Raw genomic sequence first — 24,636 nt, 5'->3', positions numbered from 1 at the left:
CAAGGAACATCTTCGACGGTCCGCCGTATAGAAGAGGAAAGCAATTGGTGAGCAAGTAGCTCGGCTCCTGGCAGCTGAGTTCATCCGAGAAATCTACCACTCCGAGTGGCTCGCCAATGTTGTCATGGTCCCCAAGAAGGACGATTCACTTCGCATGTGCATTGACTTCAAGCATATCAATCGGGCCTGCCCGAAAGATCATTTTCCTCTCCCCCGAATTGACCAAATCGTCGACTCGACTGCGGGGTGTGAGCGATTGTATTTTCTGGACGCCTATTCCGGGTATCATCAGATCCGACTGTATGGACCCGATGAGATAAAAACAGCTTTCATCACTCCATTCAGGTGCTTCTGTTATGTCACCATGCCATTCGGCCTGAAGAACGCCGGAGCCACATTCATGAGGATGATTCATAAGTGTTTGCTCACTCAAATCAGTCGGAATGTGGAAGCATACATGGATGACATTGTGGTCAAGTCACATAAGGGTTCTGACCTGCTGGCTGACCTTGTTGAAACTTTTTCCAACCTCAAAAGGTTTGATATCAAGCTTAATCCATCAAAGTGCACTTTCGGAGTTCCTGGCGGAAAATTACTCAGTTTCCTCATTTCCGAACGAGGGATCGACGCTAACCCAGAGAAAGTTGGTGCTATACTCCGGATGAAACGCCCTGTGCATGTGCACGATGTCCAGAAGCTTACTGGTTGTTTGGCCGCCTTAAGTCGATTTATTTCTTGCCTCGGTGAAAAGGCATTGCCTCTTTACCGACTGATGAAGAAGTCTGATAAGTTCGAGTGGACTCCTGAAGCTGATGCAGCGTTTGTAGAGCTCAAAGCCCTACTTTTCCACCCAACCGGTGCTTGCTGCCCCAATCAGCAAAGAGCCTTTACTGCTTTACATTGCAGCCACTAGACAAGTTGTCAGTACAGTACTCATGGTCGAGCGGGAAGAAGAAGGAAAAGCCTATAAAGTTCAGCGCCCAGTATATTATGTTTCTGAAGTTCTGACTCCAGCAAAGCAAAGATATCCACATTATCAGAAGCGTGTTTATGGGATTTACATGACCACGAAGAAGGTTGCACACTATTTCTCTGACCACTCCATTACAGTCGTCAGCGACACTCCATTATCAGAGATTCTGAACAACAGAGATGCAACTGGTCGAGTGGCAAAGTGGGCGATTGAACTCCTTCCCTTGGATATCAAGTTTGAGGCAAAGAAAGCTATCAAGTCCCAAGCAATAGCAGATTTCCTCACCGAGTGGATCGAACAGCAACTGCCGACTCAAGTCCACTCGGAGCACTGGAACATGTTCTTTGATGGCTCCAAGATGCTGAATGGTTCTGGCGCTGGGGTGGTACTGGTATCCCCCCGAGGAGACAAGCTCAGATATGTTCTCCATATTCACTTTGATTCCTCCAATAACGAAGCTGAATATGAAGCACTCTTATATGGGTTATGTCTGGCCATTCCACTCGGCGTCCGTCGCCTCATGGTCTACGGCGACTCAGATTTGGTAGTCAATCAAGTGATGAAGGAGTGGGACGTCAGAAGCCCAGCTATGACTGCTTATTGTAATGCAGTGAGGAAGTTGGAAAAGAAGTTTGAGGGGTTAGAGCTCCATCATATACCCCGACTGAAAAATCAAGCAGCTGATGATTTGGCAAAGATAGGTTCCAAGAGGGAAGCCATTCCCAGCAATGTGTTTTTGGAACACATTCATACATCTTCAGTTCAAGAAGATCCTTTCACTTAAGAGCCCCCGCAGCCTAAGAGTGCCACAGATCCGACTGAAGTCGAAGTCCCAGCCGTGGTCGACTTGATCATGGAGGTTTTGGTCATCACTCCCGACTGGACAGTGCCATACATTGCGTATATCCTTAGGAGGGAACTCCCAGAGGATGAAGAGGAGGTTCGACAGATTGTCTGTCGATCCAAAGCCTTTACTGTGATAAGAGGACAACTGTTCAGAGAAAGTGTAACTCGAGTCAGCCAGAAATGCATAACACCAGAAGAAGGTCGAGTGATCCTCAACGACATCCACTCGGGGACCTGTGGCCACCATGCGTCCTCTCGGACCATTGTGGACAAAGCATACCGAGCTGGATTTTATTGGCCACGAGCAAATGAAATGGCGAAAGATATAGTCGACAAATGTGAAGGCTGCCAGTTTTACTCCAACATGTCCCACAAGCCTGCATCAGCCCTGAAGACCATTCCACTCGTCTGGCCCTTTGCTGTTTGCGGATTAGATATGGTTGGACCCCTGAGGACTGGTAGGAGCGGCTTCACTCATGTGCTTGTAGCAGTCGACAAGTTTACCAAATGGATTGAAGCCAAGCCTATCAAGAATCTTGAAGCCAGTACTGCCGTCAGCTTCATCAGAGAGTTGACATTCAGATATGGGGTTCCGCACATCATCATCACTGACAACGGGTCAAACTTCGATTCTGATGAGTTCAGAGCCTTCTGTGCTTCCCAAGGCACTCGAGTAAACTATGCTTCAGTCGCCCACCCCCAGTCGAATGGACAAGCGGAAAGAGCAAATAGCTTGATTCTCAAAGGACTGAAACCCCGATTGATGCGTGATCTCAAGCATGCAGCAGGCGCCTGGGTCGATGAACTTCCATCAGTTCTTTGGGGATTGAGGACAACTCCCAATCGGTCGACTGGCCGAACTCCATTCTTCTTGGTCTATGGAGCTGAAGCTGTTCTACCGAGTGACTTGCTTCACAATGCACCCCGAGTCGAGCTTTTCTCTGAAGATGAAGCAGAACAGGCCCGGCAAGACGCAGTTGATCTCCTAGAAGAGGAAAGAGAGATGGCCTTAATTCAGTCGACCATTTATCAGCAAGACTTGCGTCGATTCCACGCCAGAAACGTGAGAGGTCGAGCATTTCAAGAGGGATACTTGGTTCTTCGAGTGGATCAGCAGAAACCACACAAGCTCGCCCCTGCTTGGGAAGGTCCCTTCATCGTCACCAGAGTGCTCCACAATGGGGCATACCATCTTTACAATGTCGAACATCAGAAAGACGAGCCACGGGCTTGGAATGCGGAGCTGCTCCGCCCCTTTTATACTTAAGCGCTCATTCTGTTGAGTTGTAATAAGAAATACTCCCTCCGTCCCAAAATAAGTGTCTTGAGCTTAGTACAAATTTGTACTAGAGCTAGTACAAAGTTAAGACACTTATTTTGGGACAGAGGGAGTACCTTTGTAGTTTGTTTATTAGAGATAAGAGTTTTACAGTCTTCTAAAAATGATTGTCGCTGCTTATACTTGTGTCTGAAATCCCCCAGTGGGTGACTTAGCCGCGAATCCGTTTCGCCTAAGTTTATAAAATCCTACCTAGTGGTGAGCAAGCTTCTCACTCGGGGGCTTAGCCGCGAATCCATTTCGCCTAAGTTTAAAAAAATCCCACCGAGTGATGAGCAAGCCTCTCACTCGGGGGCTTAGCCGCGAATCCGTTTCGCCTAAGTTTAAAAAAATCCCACCGACTGGTGAGCAAGCCTCTCACTCGGGGGCTTAGCTGCAGTCCAGTACTTGCCTAAGTTTGAAAAATCCTACCGAGTGGTGAGCACGCCTCTCACTCGGGGGCTTAGCTGCAGTCCAGTACTCGCCTAAGTTTGAAAAATCCTACCGAGTGGTGAGCAACCCTACCACTCGGGGGCTTAGCTGCTGTCCAGTACTCGCCTAAGTTTATAAAATCCTACCGAGTGGTGAGCAAGCCTCTCACTCGGGGGCTTAGCTGCAGTCCAGTACTCGCCTAAGTTTGAAAAATCCTACCGAGTGGTGAGCAACCCTCCCACTCGGGGGCTTAGCTGCAGTCCAGTACTCGCCTAAGTTTATAAAATCCTACCGAGTGGTGAGCAACCCTCCCACTCGGGGGCTTAGCTGCAGTCCAGTACTCGCCTAAGTTTGAAAAATCCTACCGATTGGTGAGCAACCCTCCCACTCGGGGGCTTAGCTGCAGTCCAGTACTCGCCTAAGTTTGAAAAATCCTACCGAGTGGTGAGCAACCCTCCCACTCGGGGGCTTAGCTGCAGTCCAGTACTCGCCTAAGTTTGAAAAATCCTACCGAGTGGTGAGGAAGCCTCTCACTCAGGGGCTTTGTAGTCGAGAACTCGCCTAAGTTTGAAAAATCCTACCGAGCGGTGAGCAACCCTCCCACTCGGGGGCTTAGCTGCAGTCCTGTACTCGCCTAAGTTTGAAAAATCCTACCGAGTGGTGAGCAACCCTCCCACTCGGGGGCTTAGCTGCAGTCCAGTACTCGCCTAAGTTTGAAAAATCCTACCGAGTGGTGAGCAAGCCTCTCACTCGGGGGCTTAGCTGCAGTCCAGAACTCGCCTAAGTTTGAAAAATCCTACCGAGTGATGAGCAACCCTCCCACTCGGAGGCTTAGCTGCAGTCCAGTACTCGCCTAAGTCTAAAACACATCCCTATCCGCAAGGATGGCGATGTGCAGGTCGACTGCAACCTTCTCCTCGGAGCTGGGCCACAAGTACAATGTACGCTCCATCCTTATCCGCAAGGACGGCGAGGTGCAGATCAACTACAACCTTCTCCTCAGAGCTGCGCCACAAGTACAATGTACGCTCCATCCCTATCCGCAAGGACGGCGAGGTGCAGGTCGACTGCAATCTTCTCCTGGGAGCTGCGCCACAAGTACAATATACGCTCCATCCTTATCCGCAAGGACGGCGAGGTGCAGGTCGACTGCAATCTTCTCCTGGGAGCTGCGCCACAAGTACAACGTACGCTCCATCCCTATCCGCAAGGACGGCGAGGTGCAGGTCGACTGCAATCTTCTCCTGGGAGCTGCGCCACAAGTACAATGTACGCTCCATCCTTATCCGCATGGACGGCGAGGTGCAGGTCGACTGCAATCTTCTCCTAGGAGTTGCGCCACAAGTACAATGTACGCTCCATCCTTATCTGCAAGGACGGCGAGGTGCAGGTCGACTGCAATCTTCTCCTAGGAGCTGCGCCACAAGTACAATGTACGCTCCATCCTTATCCGCAAGGACGGCGTGGTGCAGGTCGACTACAACCTTCTCCTCAGAGCTGCGCCACAAGTACAACGTACGCTCCATCCCTATCCGCAAGGACCGCGAGGTGCAGGTCGACTGCAACCTTCTCCTCGGAGCTGCGCCATAAGTACAATAGCTGCATCTCAAGTACAAAGATTATTCCGAGTGAAGAGCAAATTCCACTCGAAGGCAAACACAAGCATATTCAGAGATAAACCAAGTTCAGATAAATCCTAAAGTTTCGGACGACGGATCAAAAGTATTCGAGCATCAAGCCCGAATAAGTTTAACGATTACACAATCACTCGGCATTCCGAGGCAAATAAAGGTGGAGCATAATGTTTCTCGGTCATGCGTCAGGAGAAGGACTGGCTGGGTTGCAGAAACTGTCAAGGTCTATGCTATCTGCAATGCGAGTGGCGGCATCAAGGAAAGTGTCCATGAAGGACTAAAAAGTGTGCCTCTTTGTGTTAGCAACCTTGAGCTCCGCCAGCTTGGCTTCTTTGACGTCTTTGCAGTGCACTCGGACCAGGGACAACGCGACATCAGCGCCACAGCGAGAAGATGACTTCTTCCATTCTTGCACTCGGTCAGGTGTTTGATTCAATCGAGCCATCAGAGACTCGAGGTCTTGAGATAGTTCCGCCCGAGGCCAGAGTTCAGCGTCAACCTGAGTCATCGCTGCCTTCAGGCGGGCAAGATAAGCAACCACGCTGTCTATGCGAGATTCCAACCGCAGCACGTTCATCGCAACATCATCCTTGACTGGACAATTTATGGGATCGAGACCCGTCTCGACCCGCCCAGTTTCCGCTTCAAAGTCTTGGCAAAGCTCTGCACAGTTGAGTAAATGGTGAGTCGACGATATAATCAGGCCTGACAGTCGACCGTAATAAGTTAGTCAATCATCAGTACCTTCAAGTTTTAGGACCAGCTTTGCAGCAAGCTGGCCCAGATAAGACTCCAACTCGCCCTTCTTGGCCTTGGGGCTCCCAACCTCATCAGTCAGCTTATCCTTGTCTTTCTTCAGTCGCTCGACCTCCCGATTGGCGTCAGAAACAACAGTCTTCAGTTTGGAGTTCTCTTCTTCTAACTTCCCGACTGAAGCAAGCTTCTTGTCAGCAAGCGCCGTTTTCTCTCGCGCTTCCTTCTGTGCAGCAGCAAGATCCAGACCCTTCTTCTCCAAAGCCTGCTTCATTTTCTCTAAAGAAATAACATTCTTCACACGGGCTTGGAGTTGACAATTTTCACTACATACATCTGCTCGAGTGGAGTCACCCGGTTCAAAAAATGGAAAGGAAAAGTGCTAGCAGTGAGATAGACAGTTGACGATTGATTACCTCCCATGCCAGCTACTTCATCACGAGCAGCCTTGAGATTCTTCTTGGCCAATTCCATATCAAGGTTGAGGCTGATTTGCTGCTTGTTCATTGTAGAAAGCTGAGCCCCAAGATCACAAGATTTCTGCAGTATAAGCCATATCAGTCGACTGAGATAAAAAGACATCACAACGATAGCTACTCTAAGAATACCGCCGAATCAAACATTCAACGGCAGTCTCGGGGACTACACCCAGTGGGTGCACTTAGCGTGCCCCCACTGGTTTGAATAAACACTCGACATGGTCTGCCCAGCGCGAGTTTAAAAAAAGCAGTTCTCAGACCATAGTCGACTGCGCGCAGTCAACAACGGTCTCGGGGACTACATCCAGTGGGTGCACTTAGCGTGCCCCCACTGGTTCTGGTTTCATTCGACCTGGTCCATCCAGACCGAGTGACAAAATTCAGATTCTCAGACCACAGTCGACTGCCCGCAGTCAACTATGGTCTCGGGGACTACACCCAGTGGGTGCACTAAGAGTGCCCCCACTAGTAAAAAGATTCAATCCAAGATGACTCAAATTGACTTGTGCAACTTCAAAACAGTCACACCCCAGTGGGTGATCGGACGAGAAATATGATCAATCGGAAATCAACTAACCTGGACATTGGTCTGCAGAGTAGCTCCGGCGTTGAAGGCCACCTGACTGGCCTCATGCACCACTTTCATTTGCCCCATCACAAGGTTCAACTGAAGAAGAGCTTCCTTGGCGGCAGTCGGTGGGTCGTCTGGGGTTTGATACGCAGTGAAAAGCGATGATGGAAGAGCAGTCGGAGCAGCCGCTGGGTCTGATGCGTGGAGTTGTATTGGTGCAGCAGAAGTCTGAGCAGCTGATCCTGATGGGCAATCAGTCGACAGCGGGATAGCGAAAGTGACGTTGGTACGAGCCGGATCTGTCGATCGCTCGACTCCCGTCCCAGGCATCATAGTCGACTGAGGAACCTGGGCCTCAGGCGCTTTCCCGCTCAGTTCCTTGTCCCTCCTCCTCCTTCCCCTCAGCGGTACTTCTTCTTCTTCATCCGGGAGCACAACAACGTCCTGTGGAGCTGCAACAAACAGACAAAGTCAAAGAGATAGCTGACAAACAATCCAGTCGTCCAAATAAATTTGAGTCGGGCAGACTTATTGGCTTTGGAGGTAACTGCGTCGTCGGTTTCCTCGTAGTCTGGGGTCTTGTCGATATCCATATCAGTCGCGGCCGAGGCCGGGCTGTAAAGGTTCATCATCCACTCGGTCAGTACAAGAGAATCGGTCGGAACAAGAAAATACGGGAATAACATTTACCCAGAAACAACAGGAACGTCCATCTTTATTCTAGGCAAGGTCTTCCGAGCCTTCGAAGGATTGATCTTGGGCTGCTTGGTGACCTTCTCAGCCAATTCTGGAGTCGAAGACCGAGCGCGCTTTTGAGATGGAGCGCTCGAGGCCACAACCTTACCGCGCCTGCCTGCGGGATCATGGTGCTGCTTGGATCGACGTTTGGAACGAGGTGGTGAGTCGGCTACCTCTTCATCGTTCGACTCATCGCTCTCGTCTTCATCATCGTCGGCGGGTGACTCCCACTCGCCGCTCTCCTCCGCACTGTCCTCGCCCTCATGGTCCTGCTCCAGAGCTTGTTCGCCATTGGGCATCGAGTACATCTCTGTGTAAATCTACAAAACAAGGAGCCGAGTGGAAATCAGTCGGATCAACAAACAGTCAGAAAACACATCCAAATTCAATCGGTTGTAGTTGCCAAACCTTGTCTGGCTGGTTGCTGTCGCTGAAAGGGTTGACTCTCCTCGCACCCCTGGGGTTGTCCTTGTTCCCAGTGATGCCCCTCAGCCACTGGGCCACTGTTTTGGCCGCCACCTCCTCCGGATGAACCCGAGCGGTGTCGCCAGCCCCGGAGTACATCCACATGGAGTGGTCACGAGCTTGGAGTGGTTGAATGCGCCGACTGAGGAACACCTCCAGCAGATCCATGCCGGTGACACCTTGGTTGATCAGTTGAACTACTCTCTCGACCAGCATGCCCGTCTCCGCCTTCTCCGCGGCGGTCACTTTCAACGAAGATGGAGTCTGAACACGATCAAAAGATAAAGGGTGAAGTCCAGTCGACTGTCCTGGGGTCACGATATCCTGGCAGTAGAACCAGATCGACTGCCAGCCCCTGACCGACCCAGGAAGAGTCATCGAAGGGAAGGAACTCCTCTTCCTCTTCTGGATACCCAGACCCCCACACATCTGGATAACATGGGTTTTCTCGTCGTTCAAGTTCGCTTTCTTCACTGTTTGGGAGCGGATGGTGAGAATGTGCTTGAAAAGACCTAGTGCGTTCGACACCCCAGGAAATTCTCGCACATGGACACGAATGCAGCAAGGTATGTGATGGTGTTGGGAGTACAATGATGGAGTTGAGCCCCGAAGAAATTCAAGAAACCTCGAAAGAAGGGGTGTGGAGGAAGCGAGAAGCCGCGGTCGACATGAGTGGCGAGCAGAACACACTCACACGGTCACCGTTGCGGCTCCGTTTCCCCCTCCGGCAGCCGCGCAGACTCATGGACGATCAGCCCTAACTCGGCCATATCGTCCAAGTCTTCCTGCCGAAGTGAGGATCGGATCCAATCTCCCTGGATCCAACCCGACGGCAGCCCCGAGCGTGATGAAGATCCCCGATTCGTCTTCTTGCTTTTCGCCGCCCCCGTCGCCTTCTTCGCGCGTTCCAGCGCTGCCATTTTCTCCTTCCCCATGGTGGCGGAGCAGCGGCGTCGAGAGTGGAGAAGATGAACGGGGTGAAGGAGCAAGAGGAAGAAGAAGGAGAATGGGCACGCACAGTGCGGACGCCTCGACATCACCGCTTTTAAAGGCCTACTTCCGAGTGGCTGACGCATGGGCCCGGGCGATCCTGTCAAATCCCTTAACAGTCGCACATGGGATACGTGGCGAAAAAGGTGGCGCGGAAATCGAAACTTACTATTTATCTACTCCGCTTACCACGGCGCGCTCCGCCTGGCGCGCTTCCACCAAAATTTCGAATCCCGTGAAATCCGGGATCCTCTACAACTGATCACGCCAAAGATTCCATGTCAAGGATAACACTCGACGGGTGACGTTACAAAAACCAGTCGGCAATTTCTGAATCGATCAAGGCGACTGAAACGGAGCCGAAGTTCCAACAACTGGCCTCCATTTGGAGATGAAAGCAAGAGTCAAAGCAAGGTCAACTTCAACCTTCTTTTCACTCGGACCTCAATCCATTCGGGGGCTAATGATGAGGACATAGACCTGGGGTAGGGGTAATAGGCCTGACCTATACGTCCTACCTAAGGTCCTTGTCCTAGAAGCAAAGAAGTTCAAGGGTAAATAGAGGGGGCCCAACAAAGGTGTCGAGTGCAATCCACTCGACCTACCATTCACTCAGAGACCCCTCCTTATTTAGGTCACTCGACCACTAAACCACTCGACGTGCAGAAGACCTAAAGCCACTCCGCGCAGCAACGGTCGAGCATTTACTCATATACTTAATGATCATTTATAGCACTTTATTACGGACGTTACCTCTCTCTTTATGTACATTGAACCCTATGTAACGGAGGGGAGCTGGGGTCTTGGCGCACTCTATATAAGCAACCCCCCTCCTGTGGGACAAGGGTTCGCACCCTTGTAAACACACACATATATAATCCAGTCGACCGCCTCCGGGCTCCGAGACGTAGGGCTGTTACTTCTTCCGAGAAGGGCCTGAACTCGTAAAACTCGTGTGTACAACTTCGCCATAGCTAGGATCTTGCCTCTCCATACTTACCCCCTATTCTACTGTCATTCTTAGTACCACGACACAGGACGCCGCCCTCGTCATCAGAGTTCTCTGCCGCTGCGGCACGGTAAGCATGCTCAAGGGAACAGACCGCGCCCTTCTCATCATAGGCGATCGTGATGACGATGCTGCACCGTGGCATCTTTAGGACATTGTAGCCATGATGAACATCCGCTATGAACTTGGCAAGGGCGGGGTACCCCAAGATGGCGTTGTACGGGAGGCCCATGTGAGCGACGTCGAAGTCGATGAGCTCAGTATGGTAGTTGTCGCGCTTGCCAAAGGTGACAGGGAGGCGCACTTGCCCTAGAGGGACGGTAGAGTCATCCGTCACTCGGTAGAATGGCCTGGTGGGCGTGAGTTGGCTGTACGACACCTGAAGCCTCTTGAAAGTCTCGACAAAGAGCACACTGAGACCGGCGCCGCCATCGACGAGAGTCTTGGTGACAGAGACATTGCTGATGGTGGGCGTGCAAAGCATGGGGAGTGCGCCAGTGGCGGCTGCACACTTGAGGTGATCTGAGGTGATCCTTGGAATCAAAGGTGATGGCGTACTGCGACCACTTGAGGGGGCGCACGGCCTCAAGCCTCGGGAGGGCTGCGTTCACTTCATGAGAGAACTTCTTGAAAACGCGGTTTGAGGCGGGGGCCTGGGCGCCTCCGAGGATGCAAGAGATTGCATGTGGTTCTTGGAAGCCCCCAGCCACTTCGTCCCGACGGTTGTCGTCATTCCTTCTTGGCGGCGGCAGCGGTGGGAGGCCGGCATTGCCCTGAGGACGGGCCTCACGAGGCTGATCATGCCAGGGGCCGTCGCAAGGCTGATCTCGCCAGCGATCCTCACGAGGCTAGTCGCGCCCGTCCTGACGAGGGTTGCAGTTGTCCCAGCGGCCTCCGCCGCGCCTGTAGCCACAGTTGCCGCGCTCAGGGCGGTGGCCGATGAGCTCGTCACGGAGTGCCCTGAGCTTCTGGCAGTCGTTGGTGTTGTGGCTGTGCATGTTGTGGAAGACGCAGAACGGGCTATTGTCTCTGGAAGGTTCACCGGGGTCACGACCGTGCTTCATCTCAAGCTCCGCTGCCAGTACGACGGGGCCCTTGTGCTTTGCCTCCTGGGCCTTGGCCTTCTTGTTTTCAGGATCAGCCTCCGGATGCTCGAGGAGGGAGAGGCGGCCCTCTTCGGCCTTCGCACACTTGTTCGCATGGTTGAACATCTCCAAGGCCGAGCACAAGTCGTCATGGATAGCGAGCTCCTCGCGCATCTTGACGTCCCTGACGCCATCGGTAAACGCCGATATGATGGCCTCGTCCGACGCCTTCCGGATCTTGAGGCGAACATACGTGAAGCTCTGTATGAACTTGTGGAGAGTCTCGCCCGGCTGCTGCTTCACGCGCCGTAGGTCGTTCACTAGGGGGGCGCGGTCGCGGGTGCCCTGGAAGGTGACGATGAAGTGCTCGCAGAGCTCATCCTAAGAGGAGATCGACCCATCCGGGAGGTGTAGGAGCCATGAGCGTGTGCCATCCTTGAAAGCCATGGGGAACCAGTTCGCCATGACCTTGTCGTCGCCGTTCGCCGCCTCGATGCTCGGCGAGTAGAGCTGGAGAAACTCTGTAGGGTCGGGGGTGCCATCGTAGCGCGGGGGCAGATCTGGCTTGAACTTGCCGGGCCAAACGACGCGGCGCAGCTCTAGGATGAAGGCGCGGCAGCTCGCCGCGCTCACGAGCGCGCCACACGCGAGGGAAGCTTGGTCATAACGTCCACGCCCTGAGCCTCCAGCAGCGCACGGTCCTGATGCTGGCGCGGCGACACGGGGAGCGCACGCGCGTCACCTTGTGGCCGCTGCACCACCTGGCAGCTTGCCTCATCCCGTGTCGGTGCCGGCGCGCTGCGCGGGGGGTCACGCGGAGGCGCGTTGTGCCTGGGCTCGGGTTCGACGCTGCGCAGTGGAGGGGGAGGCGGCGCGCCATGGGCCATGTCGCTTGCCCAGGAGGGCGGGGGACGGAGCGAGCGGGACGGTGCCAGAGCCTCGCCGGCGGCGTTAACAAGCTCGGTGATGCGTCCCAGCCAGGCGTCATAGCCCTCCTCGATGGGGTCGTAGCGCAATAGCTCGCGTGCCATGAGCAGCGCAGCCTGCGCGTTTGCCGGTTTGCGGCGAGCGTGGGAAGATGATGTTGTGACGGGGGTGAGGGAAGGTGTGGCGGTGCGGTCATCCCATCGCACGGAGGGCGGCATCGAAGAGTCCTGCTGCTCGTGAGCCGCTGGGTCGGTGGCAGCGTTAGCTGCGGGGGAAGCAGAGCGGCGCGGGACACCGCGGCCCATGGGTGCCGTCTGGGCGACGCAAGTAGTCCGGCGCTCAGCGCGGACTTGGCGGGCGTCGGCCATGGGAGCGACGGAGCGGAGCGGGAAGGAGGATTTCGACACGCCCCTACCTGGTGCGCCAAATGTCGGAATCGGGGCTCCGCGGACCCAACAAGGTTTGAACTCTGGGGCGTGTGTGAAGATCTACCCAAGCTTCAACCTCACGCTCATCCCCTCATGGCTTAGCCTCGTTGAGTTCATGCGAGCGGGGAAGAAGATGAACACAGAGATTTACCCAGGTTCGGGCCGCCTTGCGGTGTAAAACCCTACTCCTGCTTTGTGGTGGATTAGCCTCGCGAGGAGGTTTGAGGATGAACTAGTATAGTGGATGAGCTGCCTCGCGAGGGCTCGGGGAGTGAGGATGGATCAATCCTTCTCTATGGTGGAAACTAGGCTATATTTATACTAGGCCCGGTCCTCTTCCCTCATTGCTTAGGCGGGAAGGGATTCCACAACGGCCAATTTTAAAAGGGACAAGAAGTACATCTTATCCTGACGAAAAGTGGTCTTCGCCTGCAAAGCTTCTGGCCGTGACGCAGAGGTGGGCTCGGCAATGACATCCGTCTTGCCGAGCTCGTGGTCTTGGTCTTGTTGCACCGGAATGGAAACCTTTGGGAGGATCCCTCGGGAACCCTCGCTGGTCCTTGCCTCCTTGGCACCAAAGAGAAAACTGTCCTCTCCTGCGCCCGCTGGCGCCCGCCTGGCCTTGGTCGTCATGGCTCACGTCATCGAGGGCCTCGTGAGGCTGGGTACCTGCATAGAAGTCTCCGCTCCTCGGGAGGCAGCCTCGGGGCACTGTTGCTCGGGAGGTCTTGGCATCGTTAGCCTCACGAGGCCGGGGGCCCTCGCGAGGGTCTTGTCCTAGAGGTCTTGCAGCTAGGCCGCAGGCAGGCAAGTCTGGGTACCCCCGATCCCAGAACACCGACAATCATCCCACACATACTGCCCCTTCAGCTTCATCCAACAGTGCATGTGCATAAATGACCGTCCCTCCATCATGTGGCACATCACGGCAGCACATGCGGGCTATACACAATGTGTAGAGCAACATTTAATGAATAAATGAATCAATCAACAAGCTGAGTAAGAAGAAGTAAAACTTACGATCTCCTCCTCTGCCACACACAATGGCCACCTTGCCTCCAGCATATCAACCACGCCACAAAATTTGGTGACGGAGGTCTGGATGGCGTACCGTCGATACGATAACGACCTCTTGCGATCATGGATGACGTGCATGTCATAGGGCGCAATGTGCTTTCATGCTTGAAACAATTCATGCACTTGCTGTCAGAAGATCCCTCTCTGCTCCCGCCTATGAAACCCGTGGATACGTCCAACCATGCATCACACAACAACTCATCCTCCATGGTAGAGTACCCCGCCATCCTTCGTACTATAAGAAAACGACATGGCGTTCGAAAATAAGCTCAGTGACATTGGACCGAACACCTAACGGGCGTGGTGACAACCAGCATGGACGTCGTCGACGGGTGGGGGGGTGTAATTGTCTACGGACGTGTCCTAGGTGGGCGACGCTGCCATAGAAGGCGAGTGGGTGCGTTGATGATGGTTGCGGAGGTCCGGCAATGCCTGTGGGCCGGCCGGAGAGGTACAGTGGCGGCGTCGGAGGAGGAGGATGCAGATGCAAAATAAGGGATGATAAGGGCCGGATTGAAAGAAAATGGGACCGGGAGGGGGTTTTGGGTGGGCCGCGGGTGTCGGAGTCCTATATATCTGCTTTCCGGACCCCTCTGTCTCCGTTTTACGAGAAAAATGCGTCTGGACCGTCGACAACCCAATATAGGCCCGTGTTGGATGACACAACACGTATAGACAACATGACCCGGATGTATACGGGCGTTTAAGAGTCGGTGTTGGAGATGCCCTAGGCCCCCACATGCTTTGCACATTCCTTAACAGAACCACACGACACCTCCGGCCAATTGCACCCTACGCTGCACCAAAAAGCAGAAGATCACCACATTTTCCAACGCGCACAAGAAAGAAAGAGGGATGGAGGGGCGATGATTTTTATGCAACGCTAATTAGACATCTTAACACGTATGACAGCACTACAACGAACGTACGGGTACAATAACTTACAATATCCATGCTCAACTTTCTGCCACGACACAAGATAGTAACTGGACTGGACTAGCACAAGGCTGGTATATATTACTGCCAAAAATTAACACAGACCAACCCCACTCCATGCCACTTACTAGTCTAGCTAGCACAAGAAGAGAGAGCGAGCTAGCCACGCCAGGTAGATTCAGCAACGTACGCACGTACCAGCTTTCTTGCAAAGATGCGTGCCGGCGGCTGCGCGGTGCAGCAGGCTCTGGCGCCGGAGGCGGCATCCGTGGTGAGGCAGGCGGTCACACTGGCACGGCGGCGCGGCCACGCGCAGGTCACCCCGCTCCACGTCGCCACCGCCATGCTCCTTCCCCCGGCGCCGGCCGGGCTGCTCCGCGCCGCCTGTCTCCGCTCCCACTCCCACCCGCTCCAGTGCAAGGCCCTCGAGCTCTGCTTCAACGTCGCGCTCAACCGCCTCCCCACCTCCGGACCCGCTGCCATGTTCCACGGCGGCGCGCACATGCAGCACCATCACCACCACCGCGGCGCCTCCGACGCACCCGCGCTGTCCAACGCGCTCGTCGCCGCGTTCAAGCGCGCGCAGGCGCACCAGCGCCGCGGGGGCGCCGGGGACGGCGTCCAGCAGACGGCCGCGCCGGTGCTTGCCGCCAAGGTCGAGCTGGAGCAGCTCATCGTCTCCATCCTCGACGACCCGAGCGTGAGCCGTGTCATGCGCGAGGCCGGATTTTCCAGCTCGCAGGTGAAGGACAACGTCGAGAAGGCCGTCTCCTCGTCGTCGCCGTCGTTGGAACGCGTGGCTAACATGACGACGACGAGCTCTGTTCAGGATTCCAGAGCAAAGTCGGCCGGCGGCGACGACGCCATGCGCGTGCTAGAGTGCATGGCGAGCGGGACGAAGCGGTGCTTGGTCGTCGTCGGCGAGGGCGCGGAGGCGGCGGTGAAGGCCGTGATGGACAAGGTGAGCAAGTCGGAGCTTCACCACCGGCACCACGAGCGTCTCAAGAGCGTCCAGTTCGTGCCGCTCTCCGTCACGTCGTTCCGGCACGCGACGAGGGAGGAGGTGGAAGCCAAGACCGGCGAACTCCGCGCGCTCGTTTGCGAGGCCCGCGCCGCCGGTAAGGGCGTCGCGCTCGTCGTAGAGGACCTCGCCTACGCGGCCGACGCCTGGCACAAGAGAAGAGGCGAGCATGTTCAAGGCGGACACTCACAGTACTACTGCCCCGTTGAGCACGCCGTCATGGAGGTGAGTGGCCTGGTGTCCGGCGACTCTGGCTCCGGCGGCGGAAGGTTCTGGCTGCTAGGGTTTGCGAGCCGCACGGTGTTCATGAAGTGCAGGCTCGGGCAGCCATCTTTGGAGGCCGTGTGGGGGATTCACCCCCTCGTCGTGCCAGACGGCGGCAGCCTCGCGTTAAGCCTCAGCTGCACCATGTACGTGCTTAACTACAAGCTCGATCGTGGGCTCGTGGCTACTTCGAGTCTTCGATCGTTTAACATTGCATCGAATTTTTTTACGAATTATTAAAAGAAAGTTAATTTCCTGATTGATTGATTTTCGTTCGTGCAGTGAGGCACAGGCTAGCCAGCAAGCAGGAAGATCGATAACGGGGTGGCCCTTGGTCAACGGTGCGGCCACTACCGGCGAGAGCGAGCTTAGTTGGTGCGCCAGGACGCCGTCCCCGGAGCCGAACATACCGTCATGGCTTCGCCGGTACCATGACCCATATCACACCACACCGACGAGCAGCAGTACCAGCTTTCAGCAGGTACGTACATGCACGCACAAAATTAACATGTCACGGGAAATAATTATTTACTAGCATGGCGACGGAATGTTTCCTTAGCTAATTAAGCATCTGTACATTTTTCGCATGCAGTTGCAAGATCTATGGAACCCCGTGCGCAATTGGTCAGCAACGCACCACCATACATCGGAGCTAACCTTGAGCTTCTCATCCCCTACATCACCGGCAGCATCCTCCCTCTCCGGCTACAACAACAACCCGATGACGATGAGCTCGTCCAAGCCATGTCATCCGGAGCCGAGGCAACCGTGGCCGCCGTCGAACCAAGGGCACGACGGTCCGGCCACAAGGGCGGAGGCCATTCGTGATCTTCCTCGGTGGCATAATACCGAAATCGCTTTCCCGGAATCCATCACGGTTCAATCCAAGTCACCCAACGGTCACGCCGGAGGTACGGCAGATCCGGAGCGGCGGCGCCCGAAGTTCACGGAGCTTACCGCAGAAAACCTCAAGATCATGTGCGGCACGCTCGAGGATTGCGTGCCGTGGCACATTAAGGACATGGCAGCGGGCGTCGCCAGCGCTGTGCTCCAACGCCGGTCCGGCATGGCGAGGCAGCGAGACACGCCGACGCCGAGCTCGACGACGTGGCTGCTCTTCAAAGGGAGCGACCGCGACGGCAAGAAGTCCATGGCTCTGGAGATCGCCAAGCTCGTCTTTGGATCCTACAATGACTTCATCTCCATATCATCAGCCGGCTGCACCCCGGTTCACTCCAGTTCGAGCTCTGGCGAGCTTTCCGGCAAGAGGCAGAGATCGCCGGACTACGAGCATGGCTGCGCACAAAGGTTTTACGAAGCGATCCGCGAGAATCCTCGCCGGGTGCTGATGATCGACGATGTCGAGCAAATGAACCTTGAATCAGAGATCGGCATCAAGAGAGCGATTGCTAGTGGAAGGGTGAGTGGTTGCAATGGCGTTGATATCAGTCTCGAGGATGCCATCGTAGTGCTGAGCTGCGAAGCATTCGACTCGAGATCTAGGGCTTCCTCTCCTCGGGTCGTCAAGCAGAAGGTCATAGGCGGCGAGGAAGACAGTGGCGGCGTGGAGAAGGGGGTGATGAAGCCGCCATGTTTTAGCTTGGATTTGAACGAGTGCGCCTCCGGTGATGATGAAGGACATGAGGAGGAAGAGGTATTGGATAGTGACGTGGAGATCTGTGATGTTGTGGATGGTGTTTTCTTCTTCCGATTACCGGGAGATTTGTCACATTAGCTTGCTTTTCATCATCTTGTCAACAAATTAATTAACCTAGACCCCAGAGCCGTTGGTTTTTTCCATTTGGTATTTTATTATTTTCCCTAGACTTCAACTTATAAATAGCCATCATCTCATGTACAAGAGGCAAATCATATGTATATTGGTGTTTGGTCTTTCATTATGGCTCTGGCACTGGTACAATTTTATCTTTTTTTGTGATTGATTTCATCCAACTAGAGGCAAGTGAGATATCTTCAAACTATCCTAGATCGTCTGAGATCCTGTTGTTGCCATGTTGAATCTAGTGCGTCTACTTCTCGTTGGTCATCGTCCCCGATGATGGAGTGTGCCTTCCTGCTCCCTCTGGGTTGTGGCTGTTCACCCCCATGGTCCTCCTTCTACGGCCTGGGTGGAGGCTATTCCATCAGCATTGAGCTGGTGGTCTCGCCAGCTCGGTGATGTTGCACCTATGCTCGTGCAAGTGGTTTGGTTCAAGGCTAGTGGTAGATTTATCTTTGCGATGCTTGTGCTCCTGTCACAGCAACATGTCGCTGTTTTGGTGGTCGAATTTGGGTCGTTTTAATGTGGCTCGGCTACAAGTTCTTGTTGTGGATGATTCTTGATTCCATGCTAGTCTAGGTTGTGTATTATCATCTTCCACTCGTGGATCGCCGACTTTTGGGTTACTGATCCTAGGTCGTTTAGGTTTTCTCAGTTGAGTAGTGTTGCTTTGGCGATGTCTGCCTCATGCCTTCTTTCATGTTGTATCATCTTCTTTCTCAATAAATTCACATGTAGCACTTCTTCATGTTTCGGAGAAGCAAGCGAGCTATTTTTCCTGGTTCTGTCAAAATGTCCCTACATGTTTATATGAAATCATATATCATTCTAAATTCCGGACAACAGAGTTTATTTCCTATCGTCTCCTTGAATTTTTTTTACGTTATGCATTTCCACAAAAATAACTCATTTAAATTCCTGCCACATCATTTTGTGTGTGGCTCTTGACTAAGATAGTATGTTTGATATCTGTGTGCCTATTCAATGGGTTAATGAAATGATCACTTAATTTTCGTGGTTGTGCCAACTTTGAAACATTCCTTATGAAAAGTCATCCGCTTCTCATGAAACTTGTGTATAGTTTCAGACCGGAACTCACTCTATCATTTCGATCCATTGCTACTTTATTGACGTGATATAAGCTCTAGAGTATGAAAATCGCCCCCCCCCCCACCCCCACTCCCCATAACCCCTCTAATTGTAACCTTGTAAAACTTTTACCCATTAAGAAAATATTGCCACATTTGATCCCTTATTAATTATGATTAGCTGACGGATTTTACCCACATCTATTATTTCTCCAAAGTAATAAGGTGGTCCCATGTGTCAAGATCACATGGTAGCTGCTTAGACATACAATTCAAGTTTGTATTTGCTACTTGCCGGGGGGGGGGGGGGGGGGTGCCCACTACTATTCAACAAAAATAACACAATTTTATCGAATTTGATTGGGATTTCATGAAATCGGACATAATTTCGGACGCCACTTTGATTGTCTGTCATTTAACTCTCATGTCATCCTAACAAGTTGATCCCCGTTTTCAGTTTGGAAAATAATAATAAAATAAGGGTAAAAGGTAGTCGCAATATCACAACTAAGAGTAAAACATGGCAAGTTATATATGTTAAATGGGATAATTGTTGTCGCAACACACAACTAAGGTGTGGCAAATAAATATTACTCTAAATACTAAATTGACAGTTTGATTAAATTTAGGCATCATTCCACTCTTTAACAAATTAATTGAAGTATTCATTGGGAGTAATTAAACAACGAATCTGGCTAGTTAGTGTTAAGGGTGAAGATAAATACAAATAAAATTAGACATGCATGTAGTGCAGAAAATTAATTTAGCCTATGCATCGTGTTGGACTCGTAAAGCAGTCTTATCTCATAATAATTGATGTCTTGCGTACGGATGGCGGGATAGGTAATTGTTTAATGTTGATGTGGTCTGTCGAAACATGAATTGCAATCAGCAGCCATATATATGCTGCGTTCTGCTCCCCACAAGGTGGAAATATATGTTTAATTTGTTTGGTGCCATGATATTATTCTGGTCTCGTGGAATCATCATGCACCCTTCTTACTGGAGCCACCCTTTTCAAAGCGAAGAGGAACCTAATTAGCACACCTTGAATTATATATATGATCAGGCAATTAATAGATTAGCAAGTGCTTCCCACGACATCGGTCTCACCCAGTTTGACAATCAGTTCACCACGATTATACATGTTACCAAGCCCTAATTTACGACATATGGGTCATATTTGAAAATGATGTGTTTATGAGCTTTTGGTGCTATCATGGAGACCGAATTAGGTAGATATGTTGGGATGCATCACGTAAGGTGAAAAGATGTTTATTCCTGCAAGCAAGTTCTTCAAAAGGAAAAAAGGCGTCCTCGTCACCAAAGCATTTACCAAGAATTTTAGCACGCACTGGAACAAATCATTGTCCAATGCAGATGGAAGTACAATGTGTTGTCTTGGGTGGATGTGCTACATGTGGAAATACGGTTCCTATAATATTGCTGAACTTTGGTATAGGTTTCCCCGTCAATCCATTTTGATCGTAAAATGTAGAAAAAAATATCATAGATGGCTGCCGTTACTCCTTACATGATGCACTATTGGTATACTCCTCAAAGTCGATCCTACGTGTGTGTATTAATTTATCGTATGATGCATACGTATCCATTCTATGTGCAAAAAGGTTGGCCCGTGCTTGGCTTAACAGTTCATGTATTTGTAGTACTCCCTCCGTTCACAAATATAAGGTGTTCTAATTATTATTTTTCTGAGTTGGGTGTATATAGACACATTATTGTATGTTTGTTCCCATATTTTGTCTGTACGTAGTCCATATTAAAATATCCAAAACATCTTATATTTGTGAACGGAGTGAGAGGGTGCTTGGATCCAAGAGACTTATTTTAGTCTGATTAAAAATAGTCTCTTTAAGAGGCTAAAGTTCCAAGCACCCCTGACTAAAGAGGGGCTAAAACTAGTCTTGAGACTAAATTTTTTTAGTCAGGGGTACCCCTACTAAAATATGGATTAGTCCTCTCTCTCCTCATTTAACTCTTCTCCTTTAACACAGGCGAGTTCTGGATTGGAGGGTTTGGAGGATAATAAATGCTCATTAACTTGATTTTAGTCTCTTTAGTATTTGGATCCAAGCATGGATGAGGCTAGCAAGTTTTAGTCATGGGACTAAAACGTATCCAAGCACCCTCTGAGTATATTCTTACAGTGCATGTAGAGTGTATATATTATTGTATCGCCATTGACGGTATCACTAATGACTTCGGGGTTGTAGAAAGGTGGAGGCACTTTAGAAGGCAAGGAGAGCAATATTTACTAAGGAGATGACCTAAAGGTGTGTTTGCTTTTAGTGTATGGTGATGCCATTTGAGTAAAAGGATCCTCCTTTTCGTGCTTTAGATTTTCCAAATCCACATTCCTACCCATCTCAAAAGTAGTGGGTGTCAAAAGCTAGCTTAACATGAGGGGAATTTAAAATAAAGTTTAGCTAAAGATAAGCATCCGGCCCTTGGTCATTAGAGACCCTAAAGTTTGGTGCTTTAGAATCCTGGAAAGACTCTCTCTCTCTCTCTCTCTCTCTCTCTCTCTCTCTCTCTCTCTCTCTCTCTCTCTCTCTCTCTCTCTCTCTAGCCCATCAAATCTCACTACAAAAATTCAAGAAACAAGTGTAAGTAGAGAATGACGCGTGCAACTTTTCATAGTTAAAAACTGACATCCGTTGAAACAAGTGTAAGAGAGATTATATTGCATGCATGTGTGTATCTTTACCAATCTTTCTCACATGCTTATCTATTCTTTCCACAAACTAGCACACGTACTGTTTACATAAATTACTGCGCGTATCGATCCCATGATGCTTTTGTGTTTTTCACTCTCATTTCCATTTTTTCTTGTCTCAAAAGGTGAGAAGAGCTGGTACTACTTTCTTCTCAAAAGGAGCATCATCTATTGATCTCTCTACATCCATCCTGATCGTACGTATGTATAATACGATTAAAGGCACATCCTTGTGATAATTACTCTCGACACCTTGCTCTTTTGCATGTAAAGTGCTGGCATTACGGTATTTTTAAACAAATGAAGACCCATAGATAAACAACTTCCATGCAAATAAGAATAAGAAGCATAAAATAATGCGACATTAGCACGATATGTTCATGCATGCATACCGTTTATATTGGGTGGCCCGAAATCGACGTGCACCAATTAAGTGGTGAGTCTCTAAAATTTTCATACATGCATTGTTATATTAGTTGGAATTCATATTAGAGGAAATTCCACAAGACACATAAGATCTGCCTACAACGACAACAAGAAAAAACGCAGTTCTATGGGATTTTAATTAATACTCCGGACTCCAGCAATAATGGCTAACAAAAAAAGAAAATCATGATGATTAATTTGTTTACTTGAAATATTACAAGCGGGGCCCACATGTTATCGGCCTAGCAGGTGGCTACGCTTGAGAATAGGCCTGAGCTGGTTTTGAGCTCGGTTCAAGCCAAAGGAACAACTCCCCCCCCCCCCCCCCCCCCCCCCCCCCTCAAACGACATACCACATGAGAGACGGCGGAGGAGCAGTGCTACAGCCAGAAAAATGTATTAGCAAGGCCACGAGTTGTTAAAAACATGTTGGGAGGGACAAACCAATGGAAAATAGGCTTTTAGTAGCAACTAATAATGACTAATCATATGAAGAAAAGTGCATGTTGGCTCGGGCTCAGGCCCCTCCTGGCCACCCCTATCTCCGCCACTTCGGAGGAGCCCAACATTGGCGCCAAGCTCCTCCCGAGACTGAAGCTAACTTCTTCAAGTGAGACGAGCCAATAGGAACCCAACACCATGGCGAAAATAATTAGTCGTGACGGCGGACGGCCTAGTTGGCAGAAGATTGTGGCGACGGGCTACCGCCTCACTAGAGTGGCTTCACCTCATGCTACTTCTCGCACACACGAAGGTCGGCCATCTAGGGAGCCTCCACATGGTAACCATCAACCGGGAAGCTATGATGTGAGGCAGCCACTAGCACCACTGCAATGAAAGAGGGCCTACCTTGCCGAATTCGGGTAGGAAGAAGGGATCATGGCAGACGGGACACCTGGCCGGAGGGGGCAAGGGGTCATGATGCCACATTGCGCGTCGTTGCCCCGTCACCTCTGGTTGTCGCTTCATGAGGGTCACTACTGCAAAAACGAGTATTAGGAACAATCCTCAGAGGTGGTTGCTCCCAAATACTTTCAGCAGCCTCTAGTAAACTAACACATGCGATTTTTTGGGGGGAAACCTAACTCGCGCAATAATATTGTAAAGAAAACTCATTTAGTGTATAAAATGGAACAACCTTTAAGAATTATTTGAGGTGATTATGATAAAGACGACTTCTAAGAATTGTTGGCCACAGTCGGGTTTGTAACCAAAACCACCTCTAGCACCTTAATAACCACAAGTGTGGGCATGTCTCTCACTCCCGCCATTCTTATTTCTCCCCCTTCATTCTCTTCTCTACCCGAACAGCGACGCCCAAACCCTAGGAGCACCCCTGCTACCACCTCTACCTCCATGGCCAGTAGTGCCATCACCTTCTCTAGATCTAAGAGCTCTTCATCGCTAAGAATAAGCCCTCGTCGCCACCACGAGCAATGTGGTCATTGTCATCTTCGCCGAGCGTAGAAACCAAGCCATCTAGCCCTCCCCGTCAATCCAAGGTACCCCACCACTGAAGCGGTATAGTGCACCGGCATCGCACAATTTGCCGAATTGGGTGTGCGGTAGATGATTTGCCAAGCCCCGCCCTCCATCGACCCGACGCGGTTGCTACTGCCACAACAATGAGGTGCTCGTTGAGGTTGGCTGACAGATCCTAGGGTGAGAATGTTGCGACTAGTGTCCTCCATCGGCATGATCCATTGAAGCGTCCGTTGACGTGGGTTGTTGTATGTTCCCGCTCGGTCCTGGGAGAAGAAGGCCATCGATGACCCCATCACCACACATGGCGAGCTCATGCATGGTACTGGCTTTTGTGCCTATGAATATGTTTATTACTTAGAGTTACTTGATTGGTAGTAATGCTTATGCTAATTTTGTAACATATTTGTTGTGGGGTTAGGTAATTAAGTTTTCTTTGTGGTTAGTTAGGTGCCCGTGTTAATTTAATTGTAGGTATGCCTATAGATACATTTGAATAATGAAGTTGTTAATAATGATGGTCATCTGGATCCCACACTTGGCAAAACTGGTACATGTTCATGTATCCTAAACTTCACCATGTATATGTTCATTTACTTAGTATCGTTCATGCATGTTTATAGTTAATTTAGTTTGTTAGAACATACTATTCTTATCTATGTCCTCTCATATCATGTGAAAAGATTACTAAAATAATTCTTATCTTACATTTACTCTTATAATTTGATCTGGACATGTACTCGTCGAGGTAAAGCATATTTCCCCACTTTCTATACCGTCCCTGCCCTGCTTAGCCCCCTCCCCCAAGCCCAAGAAGATATGACAAAATGGTACCATGCCCAAAGCACCGACCTCCGTAGATGTGACACCCCGGTTTCCTAACCGGAAGGACTTGAAAAATATAATTAAGGACTCATGAACGAATGGCGAGACCAAGACAAAGATGGCCAAGGAAACTGACCAAGGAACCGATAAATAGTCGACCGCCTGAAGGAGCATGGGACATCTTCTACAAAGGCACCAAAGGCCTCAAGTCCACTGGGTTCACCCCATCTAGATCTTCCACCCCTAACTAGATGAGTTCACCCTAAACTTCACGAACACCTTGTGTAGTTGATTGATAACCCACAAGTATAGGGGATCCCAACAGTTTTCGAGAGTAGAGTATTCAACCCAA

At 51.0% G+C, this 24,636-nt stretch overlaps 1 protein-coding gene across 1 annotated transcript; it reads left to right on the top strand.

Annotated features, from left to right (window-relative positions):
• The first annotated feature begins 14,759 nt into the window (after nt 1–14,759).
• On the top strand, nt 14,760–17,844 carry LOC123096448 (protein SMAX1-LIKE 3). The gene is made up of 3 exons (XM_044518193.1): nt 14,760–16,092; nt 16,229–16,427; nt 16,539–17,844. Exons 1-3 carry the CDS (start codon nt 14,876–14,878, stop codon nt 17,679–17,681), a joined length of 2,559 nt encoding a protein of 852 aa, XP_044374128.1. The 5' UTR covers nt 14,760–14,875; the 3' UTR covers nt 17,682–17,844.
• The last annotated feature ends 6,792 nt before the right edge of the window (nt 17,845–24,636 follow it).

This window comes from Triticum aestivum, chromosome 4D, assembly GCF_018294505.1.
Source record: "Triticum aestivum cultivar Chinese Spring chromosome 4D, IWGSC CS RefSeq v2.1, whole genome shotgun sequence".
In the NCBI taxonomy this organism is placed as follows: domain Eukaryota; kingdom Viridiplantae; phylum Streptophyta; class Magnoliopsida; order Poales; family Poaceae; genus Triticum; species Triticum aestivum.
This window is presented reverse-complemented; position numbering and strand designations above follow the sequence as displayed.